The sequence below is a fragment of the Oreochromis niloticus genome, linkage group LG18 (genome assembly GCF_001858045.2).
Source record: "Oreochromis niloticus isolate F11D_XX linkage group LG18, O_niloticus_UMD_NMBU, whole genome shotgun sequence".
Taxonomy (NCBI): domain Eukaryota; kingdom Metazoa; phylum Chordata; class Actinopteri; order Cichliformes; family Cichlidae; genus Oreochromis; species Oreochromis niloticus.
In genome coordinates this window covers 27,123,260-27,149,140 of record NC_031982.2, presented here as the reverse complement: position 1 = coordinate 27,149,140, position 25,881 = coordinate 27,123,260, and the positions used below count along the sequence as shown (strand labels likewise).

At 40.7% G+C, this 25,881-nt stretch overlaps 2 protein-coding genes across 2 annotated transcripts; one reads left to right on the top strand and one right to left on the bottom strand.

The window, feature by feature from the left end:
* Nucleotides 1–1,545: 1,545 nt before the first annotated feature.
* kcnj9 (potassium inwardly rectifying channel subfamily J member 9) lies at nt 1,546–19,580 on the bottom strand. Its single transcript, XM_003447493.5, has 10 exons — nt 19,442–19,580; nt 18,564–19,140; nt 18,315–18,430; nt 17,263–17,722; nt 15,916–16,129; nt 12,424–12,625; nt 10,646–10,838; nt 10,199–10,396; nt 7,785–7,915; nt 1,546–2,849 (listed from the first exon to the last, which is right to left on the bottom strand). Exons 4-10 carry the CDS (start codon nt 17,558–17,560, stop codon nt 2,583–2,585), a joined length of 1,503 nt encoding a protein of 500 aa, XP_003447541.1. The 5' UTR covers nt 17,561–17,722; nt 18,315–18,430; nt 18,564–19,140; nt 19,442–19,580; the 3' UTR covers nt 1,546–2,582.
* eif3f (eukaryotic translation initiation factor 3, subunit F) lies at nt 19,515–25,809 on the top strand. The gene is made up of 8 exons (XM_003447454.5): nt 19,515–19,660; nt 20,074–20,144; nt 21,652–21,731; nt 21,820–21,957; nt 22,050–22,141; nt 22,307–22,443; nt 22,601–22,714; nt 24,955–25,809. Exons 1-8 carry the CDS (start codon nt 19,549–19,551, stop codon nt 25,030–25,032), a joined length of 822 nt encoding a protein of 273 aa, XP_003447502.1. The 5' UTR covers nt 19,515–19,548; the 3' UTR covers nt 25,033–25,809.
* The last annotated feature ends 72 nt before the right edge of the window (nt 25,810–25,881 follow it).

Here is a 25,881-nt window from a genome sequence, read left to right as displayed (position 1 = left end):
ATACATAATGCTCTTTTTTGGCTTCTCAGACACGTTTTTCTTCTTCATGAACACAGATGTCCTACGGTGATTGTGTGCTAATGTACTGAGCATTACAGACTTACCGTATTGTGAAACCATTGTTATCATGGAGAATGCGTCTTGATAGTATTGTATTTTGACTTATTCTGTAATTTCCACCCAAAGTAAATGCTATTACAACTGCACCCTACCTATTGTGGTTCTCTCACTCCCAAAATAACAAAAAAAAAATCTGACAAGGATCCAGAAGACCAACTTTTAGGTGTAATTAAATTAGGTTTTTTAATCTTTGATTTCTTTAGGTAATTGGGTACTAGACAGCCAATCACATGGCAGCAACTTAGTGCATTTAGACATGTAGACCTCGTCAAAATGGCCTGCTGAAGTTCAAACTGAGCATCAGAATGGGGAAGAAAGGTGCTTTAAATGACTTTTAACATGGCATGGTTGTTAGTGTCAGACAGGCTGTTCCGAGTGTTTCAAAAACTGCTGATCTACTGGTATTTTCCCACACAACTATCTCTAGGGTTTACAGAGAAAGGTCAGGAAAGAGAAAATATCCAGTTGGCTGCAGTTCTCTGGGTTAAAATGTCTCGTTGATGCGAGAGGTTGGAGGAGAATAGAAAGACTGCTTAAGAAAGCAACAGTAAATGTCCTGTCAGCTTAGAACAGGTAACTGAGGCTTCAGTTGACACCGGATCACCAAAATAAAATTGGATAACAGAAGACTGGAAAAATGTTGCCTGGTCGGAGGAGTTTCTGCTGTGACATTCAGATGGTAGGGTCAGAATTTGGTGTAAAGAACATGAAAGCATGGATTGATCCTGCCTTGTGTCACAGTTCAGGCTTCTGGTGGTGTAATGGTGTAGGGGAGCAAATGCCACGGCCTACCTGACTGTTTTTGCTGAGCATGTCTGTTCCTTTATGACCACAGTGTATCCAACCTCTAAAGGCTATTCGAGCAGGAAAACGCAGCATCTTACAAAGCTCAAACTGGTTTTGTGAACACGACAGGTTCGCAGTCGCCAGATCTCAATCCAGTAGAGCACCTTTGGGACACATTGTGGATGTTCAGTCGGCGTATCTGCAGCAACTGGGTCATGCTGTCATGTCAATGGATGAAAGGGTTTCAACCTGGGACTAGCAAGGTGTACCTAATAAAATGCCTATAGAGCTAATACTTTAACAGTTCATCATATTTTATCAAATGGGGTATGTTTTGTGTATAATTCATTTTAAGGGAAGTGTATGAGGGTAGAAAGTACCATTTGCACCACTGAAATTTGCTGATGTATATGCTGGCATTAAAAAGCAAAGTATAGGAACCTTGAACGGTATTTACCATAATTGAGAAGATTTTTTCAGCCTATTATCGTTAGACTACATGATTTAATAGTAAAAAGGATTAAACAAATTTTCAGGACTGAATACCAGTTTTCTTATCAAACATGAAAACTTGTGAATGCTCATGTTGCATATTTCATGTCGTACCTCGTCAGAACAACACATAAACAGATGCAGATCCTCTGGAATATACTGCAGTTTATTCATTCTAATTGATGTTTCATCTTAAATATTAAAAACATCAAGTAAAAATGACCACATATATACACAGCAGCAGAAGCAGGAGTTTGGGCTGAATTGAGCAGGACACTGTTGTGCTTTATAAGTTTCTACTTGGCAGGGGACAAAAGATACATTTACCCTCGTTGTACACACACTGCATGTGAAACGAAGCCACGAATACGCTTGAGTGTTAACCTGTCTCTACGTTAAAGGTTTTACATACCCTACTCACCGTAATGTGTCGAGTGCAGCAAATTTCTATCAGTAGTTTTAACAAACATTAACATTTTGTGTCCCCTGAAGAGAAAATAGTGCTTAATCTCTGGGCAGGAAGCCAGCTGCGATGTTCACAGATGCTTTTACACTTTTGTCAGGTCAAATAGGTGTTCAGACATTTTTCTAGCACCACACGATGGTTTGTTGCCAAACAGACAGATGTACCAGCGGCTGTGTGCTGGTGTTAATTTCCCACCCTGTTAACACCTGATGGATGTGCATTAAATCTCAGAACAATCCTTGCATCTAACGAAATGTGAGGCTACTACCATGTCGATGTTAGTGCATGTGAAAATAAAGCATCTATGCACTGTACCTATTTAAATGTGTACAATCTATATAGTTAACTCTGCACATAAAGCCATCCTTTTACCCAGCAGGACATATTACGTTTCTGTTTCGGTCCACAGGATATCCTGCTGTTGACCCCACCTAAAGCATAGTATTGTCATTTAAATGTAGATATAGGCAAGGGTGATTGGAGCTAACACAACAAATCGAAAGGAGATAGCACACATACAGTACACTTTTAACAAAGACGAACGCACAAAGAAAAGACAAAAGTTTCAAGAAATAAACTCTTTCAGATGGTAACATAAGATATGGAGTATACTGCAGAAGTGAGCCTAATGAAACTACTTGTTGCCTGAAAGTAAAGGTCTGGAAACTGTGGCGTGGTAGTGGCGATATACTGAAGGTCTTTGTAAACATTCTCTGTTCTAGGCCTCGGATTCTGATTGGTCGGTGGCAACGCTGCCATTCAGCTCGCCCAGTCCTGATTGCTCCTGGATGTCAGTCATCTCCCCGACGATGAAGGTCGGCTCCCCTCCTTTGCTGTTGGCCGAGCCGCTGTCTGGCTGCTTGGCCGCCTGGTTGGCCAGAGTGGGCTCTTCATCCAGCCTGCTGGAAATGGACCAGTAGAGATGAGCGTCAAGTCTGGCTGCAGCTAATGACAGCTCTCGTGCTGAGCAGGATGGCGTGTCCACCTTGAGGAAGCAGAAAAGTAAGATGAGAATTTCTCTGTTAAGTTTTGTGTAGTCCAAAATGAATGGACTGGTTCTTTTATTGCACTTTTCTACTCTATCTGACCACTCAAAGCACTTTACACAAATTGCCTTATTTACCCATTCACACAAGCACTGTTTGGTATGCTTTTTCAAACACGTTCATACTCCGATTGATGCGTCAGAGAGCAACTTGGGGTTAGTATCTTGCCCAAAGATACTTGGCATGCAGACTGGAGCAACCAGGAATTGATGATCCACCAACCTTCTGATTAGCAGATGACCGGCTCTACCATCCCAAATGTGGACCTAGGGAGCTTGAACCCAAAAGTGCAACATAAACTGTAATCGTTTTCTATCTAACTCAAACCCACCTGTCCTTGCTGACCTTTTCAGCTTCAGTTTAGATTCAGGTGACAGTATATCATCAGATCATTAGCTTGATTTATTTTTAATTTATTATAATGGTTTAATGATGCCTCGATTGTTTACTCTGCAGCATGTTGATTAACTTCTATTGTGTTAACATGTTCTATATAAATTGATTTGACTTGACTTTGTAATTGCCATCATGTATTCGACAAGTTAGAATTGACACGTAGTTCCATTTCAGTATTTTCCATTCTAGTATACTAGCTTTTGGGGTGGCCCTTATATGTAGAAAAAAGTGCTTGTGTGAATGGCTAAAAATGAGACATCTTATATAAAGTGCTTTGAGTGCTCAAGTACAGTAGAAAAGTGCTATATAAGAGCATGTGCATTCATCTTCCATAGGCTTTAAGAACATCAAAGCACCAGACGCTGCTTTACAGCATCTGTATTTTGATTTCACACATCAAAGAAGCAGCAGCAGAGAATTTCAAGCAACTTCCACCTGATAGCGCTCACCTTCAACCACCCAAACAGTGTCCTATGTTTCTGAAGTTTCTATTTTGATCTAACTATGCTTTTAACATTTGTCATACATTTTGTTTGGAAATGGATGCCACCAAGCAAGCAGGCAACATTTATTTATATTCAACTTTTACATAGACACAAATAGCAAAGTGCTTTAGAAAAGCCAATAACAGGACGTACAAAACTTAACTCAATTTATAAAATAATTAAAAGGAAAGTTAACAAAACAAACAGCATACAAAATAGCAAAATGGTAAAAAAAAAATAGACAGATATTTTTTCATTGCAGTATGAAAGCACACTTTAAAAATGTATTTATTATCCAATGATCACTATGTAACTGAATTACAGACAAATTTGGTAAAATGGCAAGAGCAAGTACTGCAGGACTTGTTTTAGTGCAATGGCTTGAGAAGACAATGTCTACTGGCTGGTCTGACATTCTGATTTCATCATAATAACATTTAGTACTTTTATTTTTGAAAAACTATAACTAACCAAAATAAAAACCATTACAAAATTATTTTCTTCTTTCGATTGCTCTCTTTAGGGGTCACCTTATCCCTAATATCCTCATCTGTCCTTATTCACCACATCCATGAATCTTCCGTGTGGTCTTCCTCTTTTCCTCCTGCCTGTCAGGAGTATTTTCAAATTCCTTTGTCCACTATATCCCATCTCAACCTTGTATCTCTTATTTTGTTCCTAAAATGCTCAGCCTGAACTGTCCCTCTCATGTTCTTATTTCTAATCCTGGCCGTCCTGGTCACTCCCAGTGAAACTCTTATCATCTTCAACTCTGCCACCTCCACCTCGCCCTCCTGTCTTTTTGTCAGTCCCACTGTCTCCAAACCATACAGTATAGCAGGTCTCACTACCATCTTATAAAAACCTCTCCTTTCACGTATTCCACTCCACCCTGCCTGCACTCTCTTCCTCACCTTTCTTGTGCTTTGTCCATTGCTTTGCATAGTTATTGCATAGGCATTTAAATTCATCTACCTTCATTACCTCTATGTCTTGCATCTTCACCTTTCTGCCTGGCTCCCCACATATAACAACTTCTTCTGTGAACAGAATAGAGACTCTGGCATGAACTCATCTGTCAGCCTGTCCATCACCACTGCAAACAAGAAGGGCCTCAGAGCCGAGCTGATCTAATCCCACCCCCACCATGAACCCATCTCTCACGCCTCATCATTGTCTCACTGTCTTCATATCAAATTACTTTAATGGATCCTTACAATTTTCCCTCTGTCAGCGCCACCACAACCATAAACCACCATCTACTTTTCCATAATCACATATCTGCAAAACTAAAGACATTGCTATCAGACTCAGCTGTGCATTGTGTCTACTGCCAGTCAGTAACATGTTAATATGCTAGAAATCAACATGTCACTTTGGGCATATTAGCATGAAGACCTTAGGATTTAGCTCAAAGTGTTACTGTGTCTAAGTACAGCCTGACAGTTCTGCCAGCTTAAATGCGAGTTCCTAATCTTTTTAGTGTAATCTGCCTCATCCACTTCTACAACTCTGACTGCATTATATTATTTTAAAGACATCTGTTTTCTCAGGCTATTTTAAACCATTTGATTTACAAATTGTCTGTTATTTTGAGTAAATTTCATCCAAAATCACAAAACTAGTTAAAAACTTATAATCTTATGACAATCTGTGTGATTTTGCTTTGGCAAAAACATCTTTCCATAGAGCCAAAAGTTCCTTTATTCAGAAAAAAACCTGCAAACTTGAACATGAATCAAACTTCACCATATTTTCTGTGTTTGTCTCCTCACTTCAGTTAATATTTCTGTTTATATTTTTAAAGACTCATTGCATTAGGCTACAAATGCCCACATATGTAGCACATGTCCATGTAATGTACAGTCCACATCTCTACAAAAATAAACATGAAATAAATACTTTAGTCAGAGTTCCTACACATCCCAGCATGCTTTTCAACAACCCCAAGAGAATGTGAGAATTCAGCTGCCAGTTACACGTGTAGGTGGAGACAGGAATAGGGATAACAGACAAAGAGTAGATCTAATTTTTTCTATCTCAATAATCTTGGTGCTTCTAGAAGAATTGTTGCTTAGTTCAGATGATGAATGATAGAAAATTGTCTTTTTTCTTAAACTCTGAGGGACTAACAGTGAAGCCTTACATTTGTGTAGCTATTTTACTCTCAAGCTGTACCGTTCATTTCCTTCCTTTGTTCATTTTTAGTTCATTTCATTACTTTATCCCAACAGGAGTTCTCAAGATGGCGTTTCTAATGTTCATTTCAGGAAGGTTCCTTTACTCATCTTCACCTTTTACCTGATGGCCAGGAATTAGCCCACGGGGCATTTGAAAAAAGGGACATATACCTACCCTCCTGTAGGTCCACGCCCTGCTGGAGGCGCCATAGGGTCAGAGATCCTGGAGACCGATCCCTGGCTACAGAGACAAGTGATTGGGACATGGAACATCACCTCTCTGGTGGGGGAGGAGCCTGGGCTAGTTCTCAGGTTGAGCGGTACCGGCTAGATATAGTCGACTCACCTCAACGCACCGCTTGGGCTCTGGAATCAGTTCTGGTGAGGGGCTAGACTCTGTCTCAGACTGGAGTTGCCCGTGGCGAGAGGTGGCAGGTTAGAGTAGGTATCTTAGTATCCCCTAGGCTTGCTGCTTGTACGTTGGGGTTTTTCCTGGTGTATGAGAGGGTTTGTTCCCTACGCCTTCAGGTTGGGAACAGGCCTGACTTGGGATATGATCCAAATGGATCATGTTAAAGAAGGAGTCCTATCAGGCTTGGTTAGCCTATGGGCCTTCGGAGGCAGCTAGTAAGTACCTATAGGCCAAATAGATCGCAGCTCAGGCAGTGGCCAAAGCAAAAACTTGGGTGTGGGAGGAGTTTGGAGAGGCCATGGAAAAAGACTTTTGGACTGCCTCAAAGAGTTTCTAGCAAACCGTCAGGCAACTCAGGAGGCGAAAGTGGTGCTCTACCTGCACCGTGAATAGTGTGGGTGGAGCGCTGCTGACTTCAGCTGAAGATATTATCAGGTGGTGGAAGGAATACTTCGAGGACCTTCTTAACCCCACTGATGCGTCTTCCGTAGAGGGAGCAGAGCCTGGGGACAAGGAGGATGATTGGTCCATCACTGAGGCAGTTAAAAAAACTCCTTGATGGCAGAGCCCCTGGGGTGGATGAGGTTAGCCAAGAGTTCCTGAAGGCTCTGGATGTTGTAGGGCTGTCTTGGTTGACATGCCTCTATGATGAATATGACCGGGGACTGGAGGGTGTGCTCCAACTATAGTAGAATCACATTCCTCAGCCTCCCAGGGAAAGTCTATGCCAGGGTGCTCAAAAGGAGAGTCTGTCCGTCAGTTGAACCTCAGATACAGGAGGAGCAATGCGGTTTTCATCACTGGACCTGGACTCTTTAACATCTCGAGGATACCTGAGGTTGCAGGGGAGTTTGCCCAACAACCCCTACAAGCCATTCCATCCTCACACAACCGTTGCAAGAGCTTGGTCCATATAGCTGGCAATAAGTCAGACTCATTCCATTGGTGCGGATGCTTATTGTTAATTATTTTTACTTCAGATATGCAGAAAGCTTTAATAAAGGAATAAAGTGGAACATCTCTTAAGAGGAAAGAGAAAATACAAAGATTTAACTTCACCATTTATTTTAAATTATTTCTAGCCTTAGGATTTAAGTGGTAACTTTCACATGCTTGTCCACATATAGAGCCTGCATATAACAAAACAAGAAGAAAACATCGAGATGAAGCCAAATGAGTGTAGCCCATCCTAATGACAGTCATCCACTGTGACATTTTGAAGTGTCTTACTCAAAGTGAAGCAGGTTTTCTGAACACTAATGTTCTCTTTCCTTCACCTTATGATGTTTTCCGAATCCAATGACACCTGTGATAGGCTGGACGGATGAAATATTCGTGTGCAACAAATCATGCTGTGCTTTATTAGCTTGCCCTCATCACATCTTCTTCAAGAGACATTACCTCAAATGTGTGGTGAAAGGCTCCATAGTCGACGTCAAAGAAGCCCTCTGCCAGCGACATCATTGGGCTGAACCTGTGACCCCACAACACCTCCTCTGCAAGATACGAGCTCCTCGCCTGGCATGTCATCCCTGCATGCACAAACAAATGGATGACTATAGAGATTCATAATACACATTTCCCCTCACGGCTTTGTTCTGGTCTGTGTGATAAATGATTTGACATTAACTGGATTCACTGTGCCTGGCTATGGCAAAGCAGAAGAGTAAAAGCACCACACCAAAAACTCTTACACAAACATAATTCATTTACCCATTTAGTCACAAACAATTTCACCGGCAAGCTGTCGTTGTAAGGATGTTCTCTGCAGCAGAGTTATGACCGTCAGCTACGTCTTTGTAACACAGCGCTCTGACTAAGGGAATCAATATTTGGTGTAGGCAGAGAGGCCACCTTTACCTCACAGATACACATCCTGAATAGCTCCGATACACTGAGTTTTTGCTAAACTGTGAGGAAACTAGTAGAGTATATCATCCTCTCAGAATGAATCTGACGTAAGATGATATAAGAGAGGGATAAGGGAGAAAAGATAAACACAGCCTTCCAGGGTGCTTGTTCCTATCAGACATTATATTATATCAGACATATTAAAATATTTGATTTTGTAGATTTAACACAATGCTTCAGTTAAAGCAATCCTAAAAACAGCGCGTGCTAAACTCTGCAAACAAGCATATATTATTTGGAACGTCCCAGCTCATGCAAATTACTTTGGGAATGAATATCCTATAAATCCAGATGCACTTAAGACTAGCAGGAGAAAGTAAAAACATACTTTAATATACTCCTATATTGTTTAACTTCCACAACTCTTTTGTGTCTCTATATCATCTACCGTGTGGCCTTGGTTTGTCTTTTATATTTGGTGCTATTGTTTAGCACTTTTTTCATCACTGTTGTTTTTTAGAAGTGCTTTATAAATTAATATGGTATGGTATGGTGAAAATATATATTTTTATGATTTTTCAAGTTTTGCTTTTCCTTATTTCTTTTCTAGTATACTGTTAAAGGATTTTTACAAGTCATCCCTATGAGCCAAAAGTTCAGACTGCTCCGTACACTTTCTTTAAAACTCTTGACTCTCTTAACTCTGTATGACATCAAGGAGGAGGGATTAATATAGACTCTGCCTGTATTCACTTAATACTTAGTGTGTAGCAGCTACGTATTGAGTATGAGTATTTTGTTACCTATCCCATCATGCATTGTCTGTTTTTTGCTAAAAACGTAGTAGGACGAGAGGAAAGACGGCAGCAAGTCAAGGCAGGAACTGCCACTAAATATTTGCATTTATTCATTTAAGACAAATTGCTCAATGTATTCTATATTTGTGACAAAAATGCGGTGGTAGTAGTAGTAGTCTGTAGTTATTCATCTAGCAGACTCGGTTCTAATATTGTGATGACATAAAGTCCCAGTAGTGTCCAAAATAGTTTTTTTATTTTACTGGATGGATGGATTGGTCGGTCGGTGGGTGGCTGGCTGGCTGGATGGATTGATGGCTGGGTGAGTGGGTAGGAATCCCCTCCCATCTGTTTCCAAGGGGCAGCCAAATAGAAGAAATTAGCTAAAGGAGGGTTGTATGTTGTACAGTTTCCTTGTGTATGTGTGGATTCTCTCTGGGAACTCCAGCTTCCTCCCACAGTTCAAAGACATTGATGGGGTTAAATTAATTGGTGATTGTAAATCCCAGCAACTACTGGGATCCACTTCACGACAATGAATTAAATAAGCGGAAGAAGATGGATGGAATCTGTGAATCACGCAAAGCCACTCTGGCAGAGGCTAAAAATAAAAATATGGCGCTGGAAATATATAGCATAAAAGTTCCACTTTTACTGATGATTTATCAAGAGTGAGTAAGCACAGCAGGGCTCTGTGATTTGCCCAAGGGTAGACGAGTCTCCAGTTTTAAACAGTTTGCTTTCTGATGGGGTATCGTCAGAATGCAGACTGCTAGACCGTGACTTCTAGGTTTTTTTCATCACCCACATTGTCATTTCTTGTGCATACATGGAAATGAGTTTCTCCTTATTTTTTATGTTCAGTGTTTTAATTTAATCTAATCTACTAAATCTGATGATTTGTTTTTTTACTATTTACTTGCTGATTATTATAGGACCTGGGGCTAGATTTAATAAAAGGGGCAAAATAATGTATGAGCGCAATCCCCAAAATAGCGCTCAGTGCTGTGGTTAGTTTTAAGGGTGATTTAAAAAGCTTGCAAGGTTTCTACCCACAGGTGGAGTCTCTTCATTTTAAAATCAAGGACAACAAATAAAACATGCTTTTTTTAGGGGTTAAATTAATAGATTTAAACTCGCGGATGTTTCTTAATTTGGTGTTCTCACCAGTGGCCTCCACCATTCCTTCTAGGATGACCACAATCTCAAAGTCTTCCTTCTCTAGCTGGGCGTGCGACATGTCCCAGAAGGGTGAACGTGCGTCAATCTCATGGGAAATCACCAATGGTGAGACCAGGAAGAGACGATCATCGCCCGTCTCAAAGCCCACGCTGATGTCTGTCTGATCCAGAGGGATGAACTCACCTGGAAGAGCCAATAAAGTGGAGATGAGGAGAGAGGTCGTACCTGGAAGCTCAGGTGTAAAATGACAGAATACTAGAAAGACACAATGTTCTTAAGAGATCTCAGAATGAGTGGTTCATATGGCCAAGTATGTTATTATTATTATTATTGTTGTTATATACTGGGCCATTTGATTTTTCAATAGATGTAGTTATTACAGTTTTTGTCACCAAAGGAAGAAAAAGAAAGATTCATTATTAACTGTCTCACCCTCCTGAGTCTGCTTAGACTTGATGAGTTTGGCCCTGATGTTGGCCCCCACAATGTGGGAACTTCGAAGGTCTCCCACCCTGAACATCAGGCAGAGCTTGTCGTCTCTCGGCGAGATAACAGCGTGTTTGGAGAACACCAGCGTCTCGGCTCGTTTGTTAGGCTGCGAGATCTTTACAAACATGCAGCCCACCTGGACAGAGAGGAAGGAACAATGTGAAACGTGGGCCCTGCTAAAAAGTCAAAGCCACAGGGAGCCTTGCACAAAGTAGAAAAGCAGAGGATTATTATGAAAGGAACAATATGTCTTGGTGTTTATAACAAACACATCAGCTAAAGAGCTGAATAATTCCGGTGTAGTCTGCACATCTGGAACACATTTATTGTGGCCGCTGAATACAAACTAACCTTGATCATTTTTCAGAAGAGCTTGCTATTGCCATTTTTTCTTGTTTAAAAAGATTAGTGACACTTGAGTTAACCCCAGACTCAACTGTTTTTATATGCATAGTAAAACAGCCCACGCTAACTGTACATCAGTTGTTAATTTGGAACGTTTCCAGCTCCCAAACATGCATAAACATGATTCAGCCTGGATGTCGGAGCGTGAATTCATCCTCATCAAAAGAGTGCTTACACTGTGCAAAAAAAAATTGAGCTTCATCAGCATTTTCTGTGTAAATATTCTTTTTTTAGGAAGAATACCATCTGCATATAATTTGCGTCATTATGGCTCCACCGTATTTCATTCAATCTCCTCTCTAAGCTAACAAAAACAGCGTATCATTATTTTATTTGATTCAGCTGAGCTGACAGGAAGCTTCCTTTTAAGCAAACAGACTCGGGTCAAACAGAAATTGCAGGCACAAAAGGAGTTAGCTGAATTTGAACACTGACTCAGAAGTTCAGAAGCCTGTTTTTCATTCTTCATTTCTGTTTGTTTCTCTAATCTGATTTCCTGCTTTGCTAAAACACATCTGACAATCCCGTTTGCTACATATGTTACACTCATGTCTACATCGTCATTAATACATAATCAGATAACAAATCATCACAGATGTCAGCAGTATTCATTCTAAATATGAAAACATCTATTTAAGATTCTTATATCCCAAAATTACTGAGAATATTCACTTTGGCACTGCGTGAATTTAAACTCATGTTTAATAGGAGATAAAAAGAGAGGTGCCAAATGCAGGACATGCGCCTGGTTTAAATATTGAAAAGGAAACTTGTATTGTTACAAAAACACAAAGTCTAAAGGGCATCCATCCATCCCATTCTTTACCACTTATCCGATTCAGGATCACAGGAAAGCTGGAGTCGATCTTAAACAGAAGAAACTGAGACACTTTTACCTTTAGAGTAAAAGAAGGAGCAACTGAAAGACAGGACATGAAGACAGAGGCAGGGCGACACAGAATGGAGGGGGGAAATGCTCAAATAGAAACACAATGGGGCAAAAAAGAACCAACAAATGTAACAAAATTTATCAGAAAGTGAATGTCTGAAAGTCTGAATAATCATATCATCCGTGTATCTTTGAATTGCCACGTTATCATGGCGGTGGGGTTTGTGCGTTTCAGTCATCCTGCAAGGATCAGCTGGCTCGGGAACGACTCACTTTCCCCCTGGATGAGCTACAAGAAGTGACTGGGGTGAGAGAAGTCTGCTTAGACTGCGAACTGAACCCAGGTAAGGGGTACGAAATGGAGAGAAGGATGGATGGATTTCTAAATATTTCCCCATCTCTGTTTTCTGCCAGTCAAGCTGCTCACCATGAAGGCGTTAACCATCGATCCCAGTATAGCCTGCAGCAGCAGCAGCATTGTGCCCACCGGACACTGGTCGGTGATGACACGGTGACCATAGCCAATCGTGGTCTCGGTCTCAATGGAGAAGAGGAAAGCCGAGATGAAGCCATTGACATTGTTCACGCACGGCGTCCACGTCTCATCCTCCAGATGGTCGAGATCACCCCTTGGGAAGAGGAGAAGCAGAATGTGTGAGAAAGGGAAGGCGGGAGGTGACAAAGTGGGTGTCAAGAGGGAAAAATAGACTGAGAGCGAGAAGATTTATATTTTTAGACTGGAGGTGCAGAAATATATAGATGACGACTCATCTCTCCATTTAAATTTTCCACCACCTTGCAGCTAATTCCTGTAATGAATAGAAGCAATCCTGTTCATCAGATTTAAACATGGTGCTTAAGCCAACATTTATGCTGTCACTTCTTGCCGAGGCTGCAGAAACCCGCCACTTTCATCATATATCATCACGCGCAACTTGCTCTCAGCATCTTTGGAGTTTTTTTTCAATCCTGTGCCACTAAGAGTCTGCAGAATTTCTGTCCTAACACACACTACACACACTAATGTCCCCGATTAACACAGCTCCAGCCAGAGAGGGAGCGCTAATTAGCGAAAGTGGTGTTAGGTCATTTATATAATCTATGACTTTTATTGACCTGTGCTGGTGACAAAGGGATTGCAGCAACACTGACAGCTTTCTGGCACAAAACTGAATGGCCTGCAATTGATATAAAAAAGGGTCACAATTTTTATGAGATGAATACGTTAGTTAATTAGAACAGAGATCCAGCAGTCACAGCTCATGAAGAGGTAGCACATCATGATGAAATACGCTGTAATATTAATACTGCTTTGTCATCTGCTTTTTTGGCTGAGAAAGTAGCTTCATTTTGGCCTTTACGGTAGACGTGTAAAAATCTAATGCTCACTTAAAGAATGGTTGGACTTTGGGGGAAATATGCTGAAAAGATCAATAATGTTCTCAAAGCTGTCTGCTAAATATGATGCCGCACCGAGAAGGCAGTCAGCTTAGTTTAGCACTAAGCTGTCAAACAAGAAAAGAGCTAAAATAAATTTCCCTGCCATCCCCGCTGAAGCTCCCTGATTAGCACAGTACATCTTATACAGTACATCGCTTCAATTTTTGCACTCGTTAAAGAAAAGCACCAAGTTTATGAGCAAAATTCTGTTTAAAAAGTTAAATTCTGCATTTTTGGAGTTATTACATAGGCTTGAATTCAAATTAATTGCAAACATAAATCCATGTTTATGCTTTCTCTGCAATTTTCTGATAATTACAGGTCTAAAAGAGCTCCGAATGGCTTTGATTAAAATTCTATTAACCTCTGTTTCAAAGTGAATGTTAAGCAAACCACTACATCACAGCCAGAGAACAGAAATACATGTATTTTTGTTTTTTTAATGCAAATTGACAACATTGCTGCAACACAATGTCCACTGTGGTTAATAACATCTGTATGAAACTCTGAATGCTCCAAACTTATTTCTACATCAAAGGGCTGCTGATTGAGGAGTTTGCAGAGGTGACAAAAGTAGGAAGAGATGTTCTTTGAAATTATATGTCTTTTCAAGTAACTCAAAAACAACTCTTTCGCTACATACATACACTGTTGTTTTCATTTCTGTCCAACTGAGATTGTCTGCCAGGAATATTGTCTTTTTTTCTAACTCTAGATATGAAAAGACTATTTCCCAACACAAGAAACTTTAATGTGAGGATTTGTTGTCAGCAAAAAAGCACACAGATAAGGGAAAATCCTGTTTTGGGTCATAATGTGTTGCTACCATATGAACAGATAAACTTTAAATTAGGTCCCATATTCCTGGTATCACTTAGATTCAGAATAGGATCCTATGGATCAGGACTTAATCTGTGGGAAATGATCATCTGAATTTGTAAGTTTGTTCACTTACAAAGAAATGAACAGTTTCTAGTCTTTATGGTAATTTCATTGTAATTGAGACAGAATAACAACTAAAAAACAAACAAACAAAAAACAAAAGTTATAAAGTGATTTGCATGTCAATGAGTAAAATAAGTATTTGATCCTCTACAACTAACCAGAATTGTGGCCCCCACAGATTGGCTCTGTGCCCATGTAGAACACAGATTGCAATCAATCAATCAATTACAGATACTCCTGATGTCAACTCATTATGTGTATAAAGCACATCTGTCTACAGAATCAATTTCTCCCATTCAGACCTCTCCACCACAAGACAAAGAGGCTGCTAAAGGACGTCAGGGACAAAATTGTAGATCTGCATAACGTCTGGTATGGACTACAAGACCATTAGCCAGAAGCTTGGTGAGAAGGTGGAAACTGTTGGTGTGAATATTCAGAAATGAAAGAAATATAAAATTATCAATCAGACCAATCTTGCCTCATGGAGTGAGGATGAAAGGTGGTGCATCAACACAAAACTACATGGAGGGAGCTTAATGAAGGCAGTTCAGAGCACAGTGACCAAAAGCACCACTGGTAACACTACGACACAGAGTCCACGAGGTCCCCCTGCTCAAGAACACACATGCACAAGCCCATCTTAAGTTTGCCAGTGAATATCTAAATTATTGAGAGAAATCTTGGGAGAAATTGCTGTAGTCAGATGATACTAACATTAAGCAGTTTGTCATCAACCCGACCTGTCATGTTTGGAGAAAGAAAAATGCTAAGTATGACCATAAGAGCACCATCCCCACAGTCAGGCATGGAGGTGGAAACATTATGCTTTGGGGCTGTTTTTCTCCTAAGGGTACAGGATGACTTCACTGCATTAAGGGGCAAATGGACGGTGCTATGTAATATAAAATCTCGGACAAGAACCTCCTTCCCTCAGCCAGAACACTGAAGATGTGTCATGGATGAGTTTTCCTGCATGATAATGACGCAAAACATGCCACAGAGGCAACAAGTTAGTGTCTGCAGAAGCACATTAAGATCATGGAGTGGCCAAGCCAGTTTCCTAATTTCAAACTATAGAAAATCTCTGAAGGCAGTTGAAGCTTGGAGTTGTCAAGCAGCAGCCAACAAGGCGAAATGATTTAGAGAGTTTCTGTAAAGGGCAGTAGGACAAAATCCCTCCAGAGATGAGTGACTACCTGGTGACCAACTATAAGAAACATCTTACCGCTGTGTTTGTCAACAAGAGTTTCTCCACTGAATGTCATGTCTAATTAAATGCTTATTTCACTCAGTGCAAATCATGCAAATCAATTTATAACTTTTATGTGATAAGTTCTTTTCTGAAATTTTCATTGATGGGTTAGGGTTTTCTATCTCTCACCATTAAAATTAACCTACTGTAAAAATCAAAGACTGTTCATTTCTTTGCAAGGTAGCACACTTACAAATTCAGCAGGAGATCAAATGGTGATTTCCCACACTGCAATAGATCCAAATACATTAGTGCACATGACTTTATCTTAAAACTTACCTGCAGTAGGCGATGAGATACCAGATAGCTCCGAAGAAGAGCCATGTGACAGCGTAGGCCATGACAAAGACGAAGAGCGAGCAACGCCAGTTGAGGTCCACCAGAGTGGTGAAGATGTCCGTCAGGTATCGGTAAGTCTCCCGCATGTTACCATGCTGCACATTGCATCGACCGTTCTTCTCCACGTAGCGCTGTCTCTTACGGCGAGTGCGGGCTGGTGGAAGGGCAGAGAGACAGAAGAGAAGAGGCCTGATTAGAAATATGTGAGGCTAACAAATGGGAGGAAAAGTGTCATCGCCTTTTGATCCTTTACAGTGTTGAAGACAGCTCTTTATTGTTCCATTAAACACTTTCAAAAACATGCATGAGGCTCCCTTTCTGAAATGTTTTGGTTTTAAAGCTACAACTCTGACTACAGTCAGACAATGAGAATTGGATGAAGGCACTTCGAGAGACGTGAGCATAAACACAGGGAGGTAGCAAGGGACAAAACTACTGAGGGAGATGCAGCGTGGCTCAAAGGAAAGTCAGACTGGTGAAGAAGGGAAAACATGAATGAAAAATGACAGGTGAATAAAACGGAGCAGATGAAGTGCGACGGGACAACATCATCAAACGCTTGGAGAAGAAAAGCTATAACACTGGACTTCATCTGTGTTTTGTTTTGTTTTATAGGCTTTTTACTGTGGATGCACCCAGCCAGAACTGAAATTATGACACTAAACCGCTATCACATACGCTTTAATCAATGAATATCAATCATAGTGCATGCTACTCAAGCTATGGAGACTTATTTTAAGGTAAAACAAAATCTGCCTTTTCTGCGAAAAAGGTCTGGCTCTGCTTTGTAGGACTTTTGTCCTTTGCAATGATGACATCAATTCTTGATCACAAGTTGGAGTTAAAACACCAAAGGGTCATATAAACTGCACATTTCCCTAGTTCCCTAGTTAGGCTTTCTTTCTTTTTATTGTATGAAGATGTACGGCAAAGATTGGAGCAAACAGAGCAGAGCTTAATGAGCAAGACTGTCAAAATTGCTGAGGGGTGAAGCTCTGCAGTATGGTCTAAATTAGAAAAGATTCACTACTACTACTGCGAGACAGATGGGGAGGAGAAGAGGGTGCAGGGCTGAATGGAGAAAATGTTCATCCAGACTCCGGAGTAAGTCAATATCTCTAAATCTCTGGAGATTTTTATCAGAAACAAAGAGATAAATAGTGATGCGTTTCAGTCTGGTTGAACTGAGGTCCAGAAAGCAGCCATAACATTTAAACAACATAGTGAGTGCACTGTTCCAAACAGAAGGGGGATCAAGTACAAGATGTCATATTGAGAGTCACTCACCCCACCCGAACCGTCCCCTCTCCTTCTCCGTCCCCTGTGTCTTCTTCCTGTGCTGATTAGCATTGGCTTCCCGCTCAGCCAGCTTGGACTGAAACGATCTTTTGACCGGAGCCGAGTTCGGAAGGGAAGAAGTCGTCTCTGTGGTGACGACATGGCCCAGCTCCTCCGATACGTTGAAGACTCCCGTGGAGGCTGTGACCTCCGTGGCCACCTCCACTTCTTCACTCTCCACCTTCTCCTCCACAGGGAGCGAGAGCGAGTCCGGACGGGAGGGGAAGATGGAGTTCTCCAGAGCCATGGTCTACGTCTGTGTGTGCGTGTGTGTGTGTGTGTGTGTGTGTGTGTGTGTGTGTGTGTGTATGTAAGCGTGCAAAGAGTATTAATGTGTTATTGATATCCTCCCTAAGGCAGAGTCTGTCCAGTACCTATTGACTGAACCATTTGTTTGCTTGTCTGAAGCCTGGAATAAAGCAGAAGAACACAATGATCTGATCAAATGAAACAATGGAATTGATTATCTGTTTTACTGTCACAATAATTCACTGTCAAATGATTTCTTTAAAGAAACAGGACCTCCTTGCAGGAGTGCTTGAACTCTGATGTTGCTATAATAAATTCTAAAAAACCTATAAATAAATGTGTATTCTTTTTTGTGCTTTTATTACTATTATCAAAGTCTCATTTGAAGTCTTTTAATAATAAAATAAAGGAATAAGTCCTTATTTTCAGACTGAATATGGATAACTTTGAAAGTCCTTGGAAATCAGACACAATGGGAGAATAAATTAGTTCTCCGAAAGACCCCCTAATCCTGGTGCACGACATGGCATATGCATATCAGAGCCACTTTAATTGGTCTGTATGTTTCATAAAAAGCCTCCGGCTAGGAGTGTGTGTGTGGCCCAGACGTGTGTGTTGTATAAGTGCACTTAGTGCTATTTTAAATTTGCTGGATTTATACAGCAGGCCTGTTGAAATAGTCTTACATAAGTCCTATATAAGAAGCTGAGTTAAATATATACATGGATAACGAGACGTGGTGAAATATTTACTCAGTAAAATGGAGTCCTAGTCCTCTATAGCCTTGGATGATGTGCGTCCATTTGGACAACTGGCGGATTGGACGCCAGAGGAGACTGATGGTGACAGTCAAGATGACGCACTACGCCTGATGGATGGATCAGAAATAGCCTGTGTTAAAGAGTGTCTGTGAGCCGGCAAGAGGGCTACAGAAACCAAACAGCTCAGCTACGGTTTGGTTTAATGTCACACAGACCAAAGATAAACGAGTAAAATCCTACCTGCTCAGTGCACCAACTTGTAGATGTGTAAGACCCGGATTGGGCAGATGTTTTGCCATAAGAACGGCGAAAATCGGGTCCAAGAACGAGCCAGGATTCGCAACCTTGGTTCAATTACACCCATTTCTGGTATTTACGAGCGACGCAGCATAATCAGTCCACTCTTGTTCGCTTTTCCTGGAAAACAAAGACCACCTCGATCCGACCGCTCAGTATTCACAAAAAATAAAAAGCGGGCAGCCCAAGCTAAAGACACACACACACACCCAAACAAACCCGAAAAAAAACAGTTCAAGTACTCTGATTAACGATAAGGCTTTTTCAGAACGTGTGTCTGGCAGTGGATGTGCGAAATGGAGGCAACAGGATAATAACCCGGCAGCGCGGAGAGCTCCATCATCTGTGTATCTGATGGAGTCGGTCAGGTGTGGAGCGGTAGAGGATGCTGTCATCAGCCCAGCCCCTATCAAGCCTGCCTGCTTGTTTGCCTGCTTGCCTCAGACGCTTCTCATTTCCACAACAGAAGGGACAGTCCTCTCCCTCCTCTCGGTCAGACCCTCCGCATCTGCAGAGTTCACTGATGGGGAAATTAAAGGCCTTTGTGATGCAGTAACAATGCAAAAATGCAGAAACATAAACATATAGATTGGATGTAATAAAGCTCATTGTATATGTCATTTTAAATATGGTCTGATTCTGATGCAATCCTTTTTATGGCTTTTGCATAATAACATTATTATTACTATTATTATATCAGACTCCCTGTTAAAATAATTCACTAATTAAAAAATTCCGCTTATAGAGGAAGATACAGTCATACAACATTGTATCACAATGATATCAATGACTTGATCATAATTAGCATTATTCTCACTAACCGCTATTTATCCGCCAGCCTCCAGGTGGCGGTATATGTGTCCATGAAGCCGGTAATCAGTCGGTCTCTTCAGGCAGTGTGATCAGTAGTCTGCCCTCCTTTTCCAAGATGTCGGTTTTCGGGCCAGTTGTGAAAATTCATCCCGTCGTTCTCGCTTCTATCTGCGACTCTTACGAGCGAAGAAATGAGGGAGCGAGTCGTGTGATTGGAACCCTTTTGGGTAAGTAAAAAGACAATATGTTTGTCCTGCGCCGCTTGGACCGACTTCGCACGAAACCAGTTGCCGCATAGTTAGCTGCTTTTAGCTTAGCTGCTAACACATGCTGGTTCAGTTCAGCAGCTGGCTAGCAGTAGCTACTGTTAGTTAGCTAGCGGCATCACTCGTAACAGCTGGCCGCCCACTCAATTGTTCATATAGTTAAAAATTTAGCAAATCACCTGGATTTTTTCCATTTTGGTGGGGTTTGCACTCATTTGATGCTTAGCAACAGGAAAAGATCGCTGTTCTTATCGCTGATGTTAGCGCTTGTTACTGTCTCGATTTAATGGAAAATCCTCGTTTTCTAACTTACAATGAAGCTGCTCGTCGCTACAACAATATAATGTAAGAACTGAAACATTTGCTTTTTTCAGGTACTATTGACAAGCACTCTATCGAGGTGACCAACTGCTTCTCTGTCCCTCACAATGAGTCTGAAGATGAGGTATGTCACTAAACACTTTATTTGCAGCTAACATAATTTTATCTGTTGTTGATGTTAAAGCCAAGTGGAAAGGGCCAATAATACAGTAGCCATTCCACATCGGCCATCGAGTAATAAACAAAGGGGCACAAGAGACGAAACCGACATTCAGCAAATAATCTAAAGAATAACGCATTATTCAGTTAGAGATATCCGAAACTCAAAGAGTCATGAATTAAAATCTTAGGAGCATCAACAAAGCAAAAGATAACTAAAATTTATCAAACTTTTGTGTGTGTTTGTGCTTTTGTGTTTTTAATTAGATGAATCTGGGTTTTTAAATGTCCATTAACGTTTTAATTTCGATATGGCTGCTAAACACCAGGCTGAATAAATTCCTGGTAGTTTTTCTAAATGGCTGCTGAGGCTACATGGCTCCATAATTTCCTTAGGGATTAATAAAGTACAAGAAAGTACAAGAATTTCTGTTACAAGAAATTCTTTTCTGGATATGATCTGGGTCACTGTAGCGATACTTCATTTAGATATTTGTAATAGTTTTGCAAAGCAATACTTTTGAGTAGCTGAGTAAACAATAGAAACAACCCCCCTCAGAAAACTATAGGTGGTGGTGTGCTATCAGGTATGGGGTGGGGGCTAAATCATGTTAGTTTCTAGGGTTTTTTTCCAGACTCACAATGGGCTTATGAGGGGTGACTATGTAAGCCTTATGCATCCCCGTTTACTTAAGGCAAAGAGTCTGTGTTACCTTACTGGGTAGAAGTTTGTACATTTGCCTGTTCTTTTTTTAAATTTTTGTTATTTGGTAAAGAAAACTGCATTTATGAAAAAGTCCTTTCTTTGATGGTTGCCAAAACAAGAAAAACCCTGTAATCCAGATGGACTGCTCTACAGTAATACTCTTTTATAATAGTTATACTCTGAGTTCTTTTGTGGGTGTCATCTGTGCCACTGTAGCAGTTACTTCATTTTGATATTTGTAATGATTTTGCAAAGCACTACTTTTGGCTAGCTGAGTAAACAATAGAAACAACCCCCCCACCCCCCTCAGAAATGCAGTTGCAAGACTTGTGGGAGGGAGCACTGAAAATCAAAATCAATTCAGAGTTCTTCTGAGTGATCAACCTTGATCTGATCATGGCATGTTTTTACCTGATGTGTGTTGACTCCTCCAGAACGATTGTTCCTTTATCAGTAACAAGGGGTTGTTAATTGTTTGAGTTTAATCAAAAGGCATTCAGCATTTCTAACCCCCACCCCATTAAAAGGGAAAAAAAAACTCTTAATGTTTATCTCTTACCACCTACTATGTTTAATCCTGCTTTGTGAGACAGTGAATTACAAAATATCTTACAGGGTAACTATGACTAATACATGTATTATGTAATTATCACTGAACTCTTTCACAAGTGAAAGATGATTCTGTAGAAATGTTTAAGAGACTAGCAACTGAAAAAGAAAAGAAAGTGTACATGGCTGTGCTTAAATGCATTGTTTTTGACCACAGGTTGCTGTGGACATGGAGTTTGCCAAGAACATGTATGAGCTTCACAAGAGGGTTTCACCCACAGAGGTCATCATCGGATGGTGCGTCAGTCGGTCATATTAACAATTTAAAGTTTGTTAAAAGTGGAATAAACCGTATTCTTTAGCACATGTTCATCTTTTCATACAGGTATGCCACAGGCTTTGATATCACAGAACATTCAGTGCTCATCCACGAGTACTACAGCCGTGAGGCCTCTAATCCCATTCACCTGACCGTGGACACGGCACTGCAGAGTGGCAAAATGAACATCCGCGCCTACGTCAGGTTGGCTGATCTTTCTGTCAGCGCCTGTGTTTATGTGATCATCTACAGCCTGAAAGTGCTTCTCTGAATGTGTTTGTGTGTCTCCTACACAGTGCGCAGATGGGTGTGCCAGGAAAGACAGTTGGTGTGATGTTCACCCCACTGACTGTCAAGTATGTGTACTATGACACTGAGAGGATAGGCGGTAAGAATACAAAGAATAAATGAAGGCGACTGTTTGAAAACAAATGCTTCGTGACTAAGTATCTGTGAAATGCCAAATAATTAAATCCCAGTGTCTCAAACAACTCGCTTGGGTGCATATGTAAGGAAAGAAGTCTTTATATTATACTCTCTATTTGTTCTTTAGTGGACCTGCTACAGCGAACACGTTTGACCCCCAGTCGTACCAAGGGGCTGACCTCTGACCTGTCTCAGGTTGGTGGTGCTGCAGCCAGGGTACAGGACATGTTGACCACAGTGCTGGCATACATTGAGGATGTGCTGGTGAGTATCAAGACAAACTTGTCCCCTGGGTTTTTTTTTTTTCTTTTCTAATTAAATCCCTGCCAATTTAACTTAATATTAGTCACCTGGGAACATTTAAGCAGTAATTAAGTTTTGCGCTGATGATGGCTATGAAGTTCATGTTGTTCTGTTTCAGTCTGGCAAGGTGACAGCAGACAACAGCGTGGGCCGCTTCCTGATGGATCTGGTAAACAAAGTGCCCACCATCTCACCTGAGGACTTTGAGAACATGCTCAATTCCAACATCAATGTAAGTGCTCGTGTTTAAGTTCCTATATCAGTGACAACTGCTTTTTTGCTTTGCTATTTGATCGAAACAGAAACCAAATGGCACTTAAAAAATAGCAGTAGAGACTAGTTTAATAGACACTGGAGCTGATCAATACTATCTGCCCTCATGTGTAAAAGCAAATATATTGGTGGACACGCACATGTTTTAAAATTAAGTGCATCATGTTCCTTTACATTATTATGCTTTTACCCCCATTAAAAGCTCAAGCTCATTCGCTTGTCTTACAGTCTTTGTCCAGACAGATCAATCCAGAGGACATAAAACAATCTGTGCACGTTTGGTATTGCATAACAGCTGCCTCGCTGCTTCAGCTCCCTATTACTTGCCTGTAGCTTCCAAGGCAGATGAGTCTGCAGCGTTTTGGGGCTGTCTTTGCCCCATCTCCACCCACAAACTTCCCGCAGTGGAAGCAGACTGGTGGTGGCCCATGAAAGTCTGACTTTACAGTCAGAAACACCCTTTACTGTTGACCTAAACTCCCTGCTGCTTTGTCCACCCATACCTTTTTTAATGCTAAAGATCAAGGAGACCATTTACAAGTTTCTCATCCCTAAATAAGTCATGAGTGCTAAATAAATACCCACTGCTTCTCAGGTGAGGGTCTCATCCTGTTGATTCACCATGAACTTCATAGCTGGCAAAAGGCGTCCTTGTTCTTGATGAGCCTGGTATATTGTTTGGTTAACCTGACCCCCCCCCCCCGGGCTAGCAGCTATACCTTCACAGCACAAGGGATGTCATCACAAAAAACAACTTATGACCAAGATAGTTGGTAGGGAAAAGATGAGGAGAGAAGAGCCATGCCGGGCTGGTTAACAGCAACTGAACTAGAAAAGTTAAGAGTGAGGGGATTCACTAGGGTTGTTCGATATAACGATATATATCGGATGACGATATAAAAACGTCTATCGTTTCATTTTACGCTATCGTTTGTTTCGTGGTGTCGCAAAATAAACTGTTTACGGCAATATTTTTTCATCGTTTTGATGGTCACTGTAGTGGCTATATTAATTTCTAAATTTCTCTCTCTCTCTTATATTTAATATAACCACACTACAGACGGACAAGCGCTTGTTTTTATGTGTTGCGGTTAGCAACAACGACGGTAACACCATCGCGTGTCCACTTGTTTGTTCCACATAAACCCTTCACAATAAAGCTCAAGATCCTGTTGAGACTTTTCAAAATAAACTCAATCACGTGAAAGAGCAGATTATTTACGGATGAGAAGCTGCCAGGTGCTAAAAAAATAAACCTTAGCCTCAAACGTTAGAACAGGCTTTTCCCCGCAGCACGCCGTGTAATAAATACTCACAAAGAAAACGGCGGCCGTTACAACTTATGTCTAAAAATGTATAGTTTCATGCATCTGTGAAAATACTCGACTCCAGCTACATGACGCGCAGCTGGAAACACTTCCCGCAAGTCGAGATGCCCGAGATTCACATAATTTACAGAAAATGTTACATTTTTGTGATTTATATCGTTATCGGGACGATAGAATTCTTATATCGGGATATGAGATTTTGGTCATATCGCACAGCGCTAGGATTCACTGATTGCAGATGGTGTTGATCTCTCAGCTGGGGAAAAATGCAAGAACAGTATGCCAAAGTCAAACATTAAATATACCTCAATAGCGTGTTCAAGTATTTAAGTAGCAGACAAAGTCGATATATGGGAAAACACTGTAGTTAATTGTAATAATGATTTGTATTGTCATTTTTATTATTGTGGTAGAGACACAAATCTAGCGTCAGGAAGGGCATCTGGCAATAAACTGCCAAAACGAACATGCAGAGCTACCCGTTGTGCCGACCTGTTGTGACTGAAAATTTTATTGTTGTGGTAATAATGTACTTAATTTCTCTCCATGTATAAACATATTGGCTATAAAAAGAGTAAACTGAATTGTCATATCTCTTATATAAGAGGCTTTAGGTGAGCTCTGAGTTGTTTTTGGCATTTAATTAAACTCTCCTCCTGTTTTTATGGTTATTTATGGTCTCTGGGCTCTACTTACATCATACTGTTTTACTCAGGATTAGAAGCTTTAGAAGATGGAAGTATTTCTGCTTCATTAATCTGGGCATTATCTTTCCAAACTTGTCATCCTTTAATCTTGTTTCCTTGTTATGCTGTTATAATCTTTAACTTTAGTTTAGTGTGAATCTAAATGCTCTCTTTCGTTGTTGCAGGACCTGTTGATGGTGACCTACCTGTCCAACCTCACCCAAGCACAGATTGCTCTCAATGAGAAGCTGGTGCTGCTCTGAGAGGGTTTCCTTGAAGTCATTCATATTTAATTTTTGTACTTTTTTTTTTTTTTTTTTTTTTTTGACTGATATGAAAATAAAGATGTTAAACAGTCACACAGTGTGCATTCCCTGTGGTAAGATGGTAATTAAATTTAAGGCTGCTTGGTTTGTCACAAGTTGCTAATGAACATTAAAGGAAGGATCATACTGCTAACACATGTTCCCTTTCTGCTTATTAGACACCTCACATTTACTGCGTCAACCTGCTGCACTGCAGGCTTCATGATGCTTGATCTGTAATAATGTATTTTTAAGGAGGCAACTGACCTTATATCTTATCATGGACATATGTAGAGGGGGGACATGGGTTGGCTGTTCTACCCATGACATTTGATTGGCCCTCCACCAATATATTTTGACTAGAGTTCAATCATGGTGTAAAGGATGGGCATAGTTTAAGGGTGTGAGGCCCCTCAAGCCTTAATTCTTTCTGAAGGTCAGCAGGCAGTGGGAACTTATGCCTGTAAAAGGACTTTGGTTTATATAGAATTGTAAGGTTAACGGCCTTCCAGTCCTTTTTAACATCAACATTTTCCTGATCATTTGTGAGCTCAGTCACTAGTTATATTTCATAAAACATTAAATTTACTAAGTTCTGGTCAAGAAGTCAGAAATTATGATTTTCCAGGAAATGCTCATTGGCTAATAACATTTTATTTACAAGTTGCTAACCAATGAGCATGGACTTAATTTCAGACTGAACCACTGGTTGTTTTGGCGTATCCAGTTTCAAAATCCTAAGCTGGCAATAGCAAAATTGTTCAACTCAAAGCTGAGATTTTACTAATTAGTAGGTGATGTGATGGT

What these genes read in the sequence shown, in the direction of transcription:
- kcnj9 (XM_003447493.5), bottom strand. Translation starts at nt 17,560, where the DNA reads ATGGCTCTGGAGAACTCCATCTTCCCCTCCCGTCCGGACTCGCTCTCG. An exon ending in GAGGGGACGGTTCGGGTGGG is followed by an intron (nt 16,130 to 17,262) that starts GTGAGTGACTCT and finishes CCCTTCCACCAG; the next exon opens with CCCGCACTCGCCGTAAGAGA. An exon ending in CCTTTCACCACACATTTGAG is followed by an intron (nt 2,850 to 7,784) that starts GTAATGTCTCTT and finishes TGCTTCCTCAAG; the next exon opens with GTGGACACGCCATCCTGCTC.
- eif3f (XM_003447454.5), top strand. Translation starts at nt 19,549, where the DNA reads ATGTCGGTTTTCGGGCCAGTTGTGAAAATTCATCCCGTCGTTCTCGCT. An exon ending in ACAGAGGTCATCATCGGATG is followed by an intron (nt 21,732 to 21,819) that starts GTGCGTCAGTCG and finishes CTTTTCATACAG; the next exon opens with GTATGCCACAGGCTTTGATA. An exon ending in TGCTCAATTCCAACATCAAT is followed by an intron (nt 22,715 to 24,954) that starts GTAAGTGCTCGT and finishes TCGTTGTTGCAG; the next exon opens with GACCTGTTGATGGTGACCTA.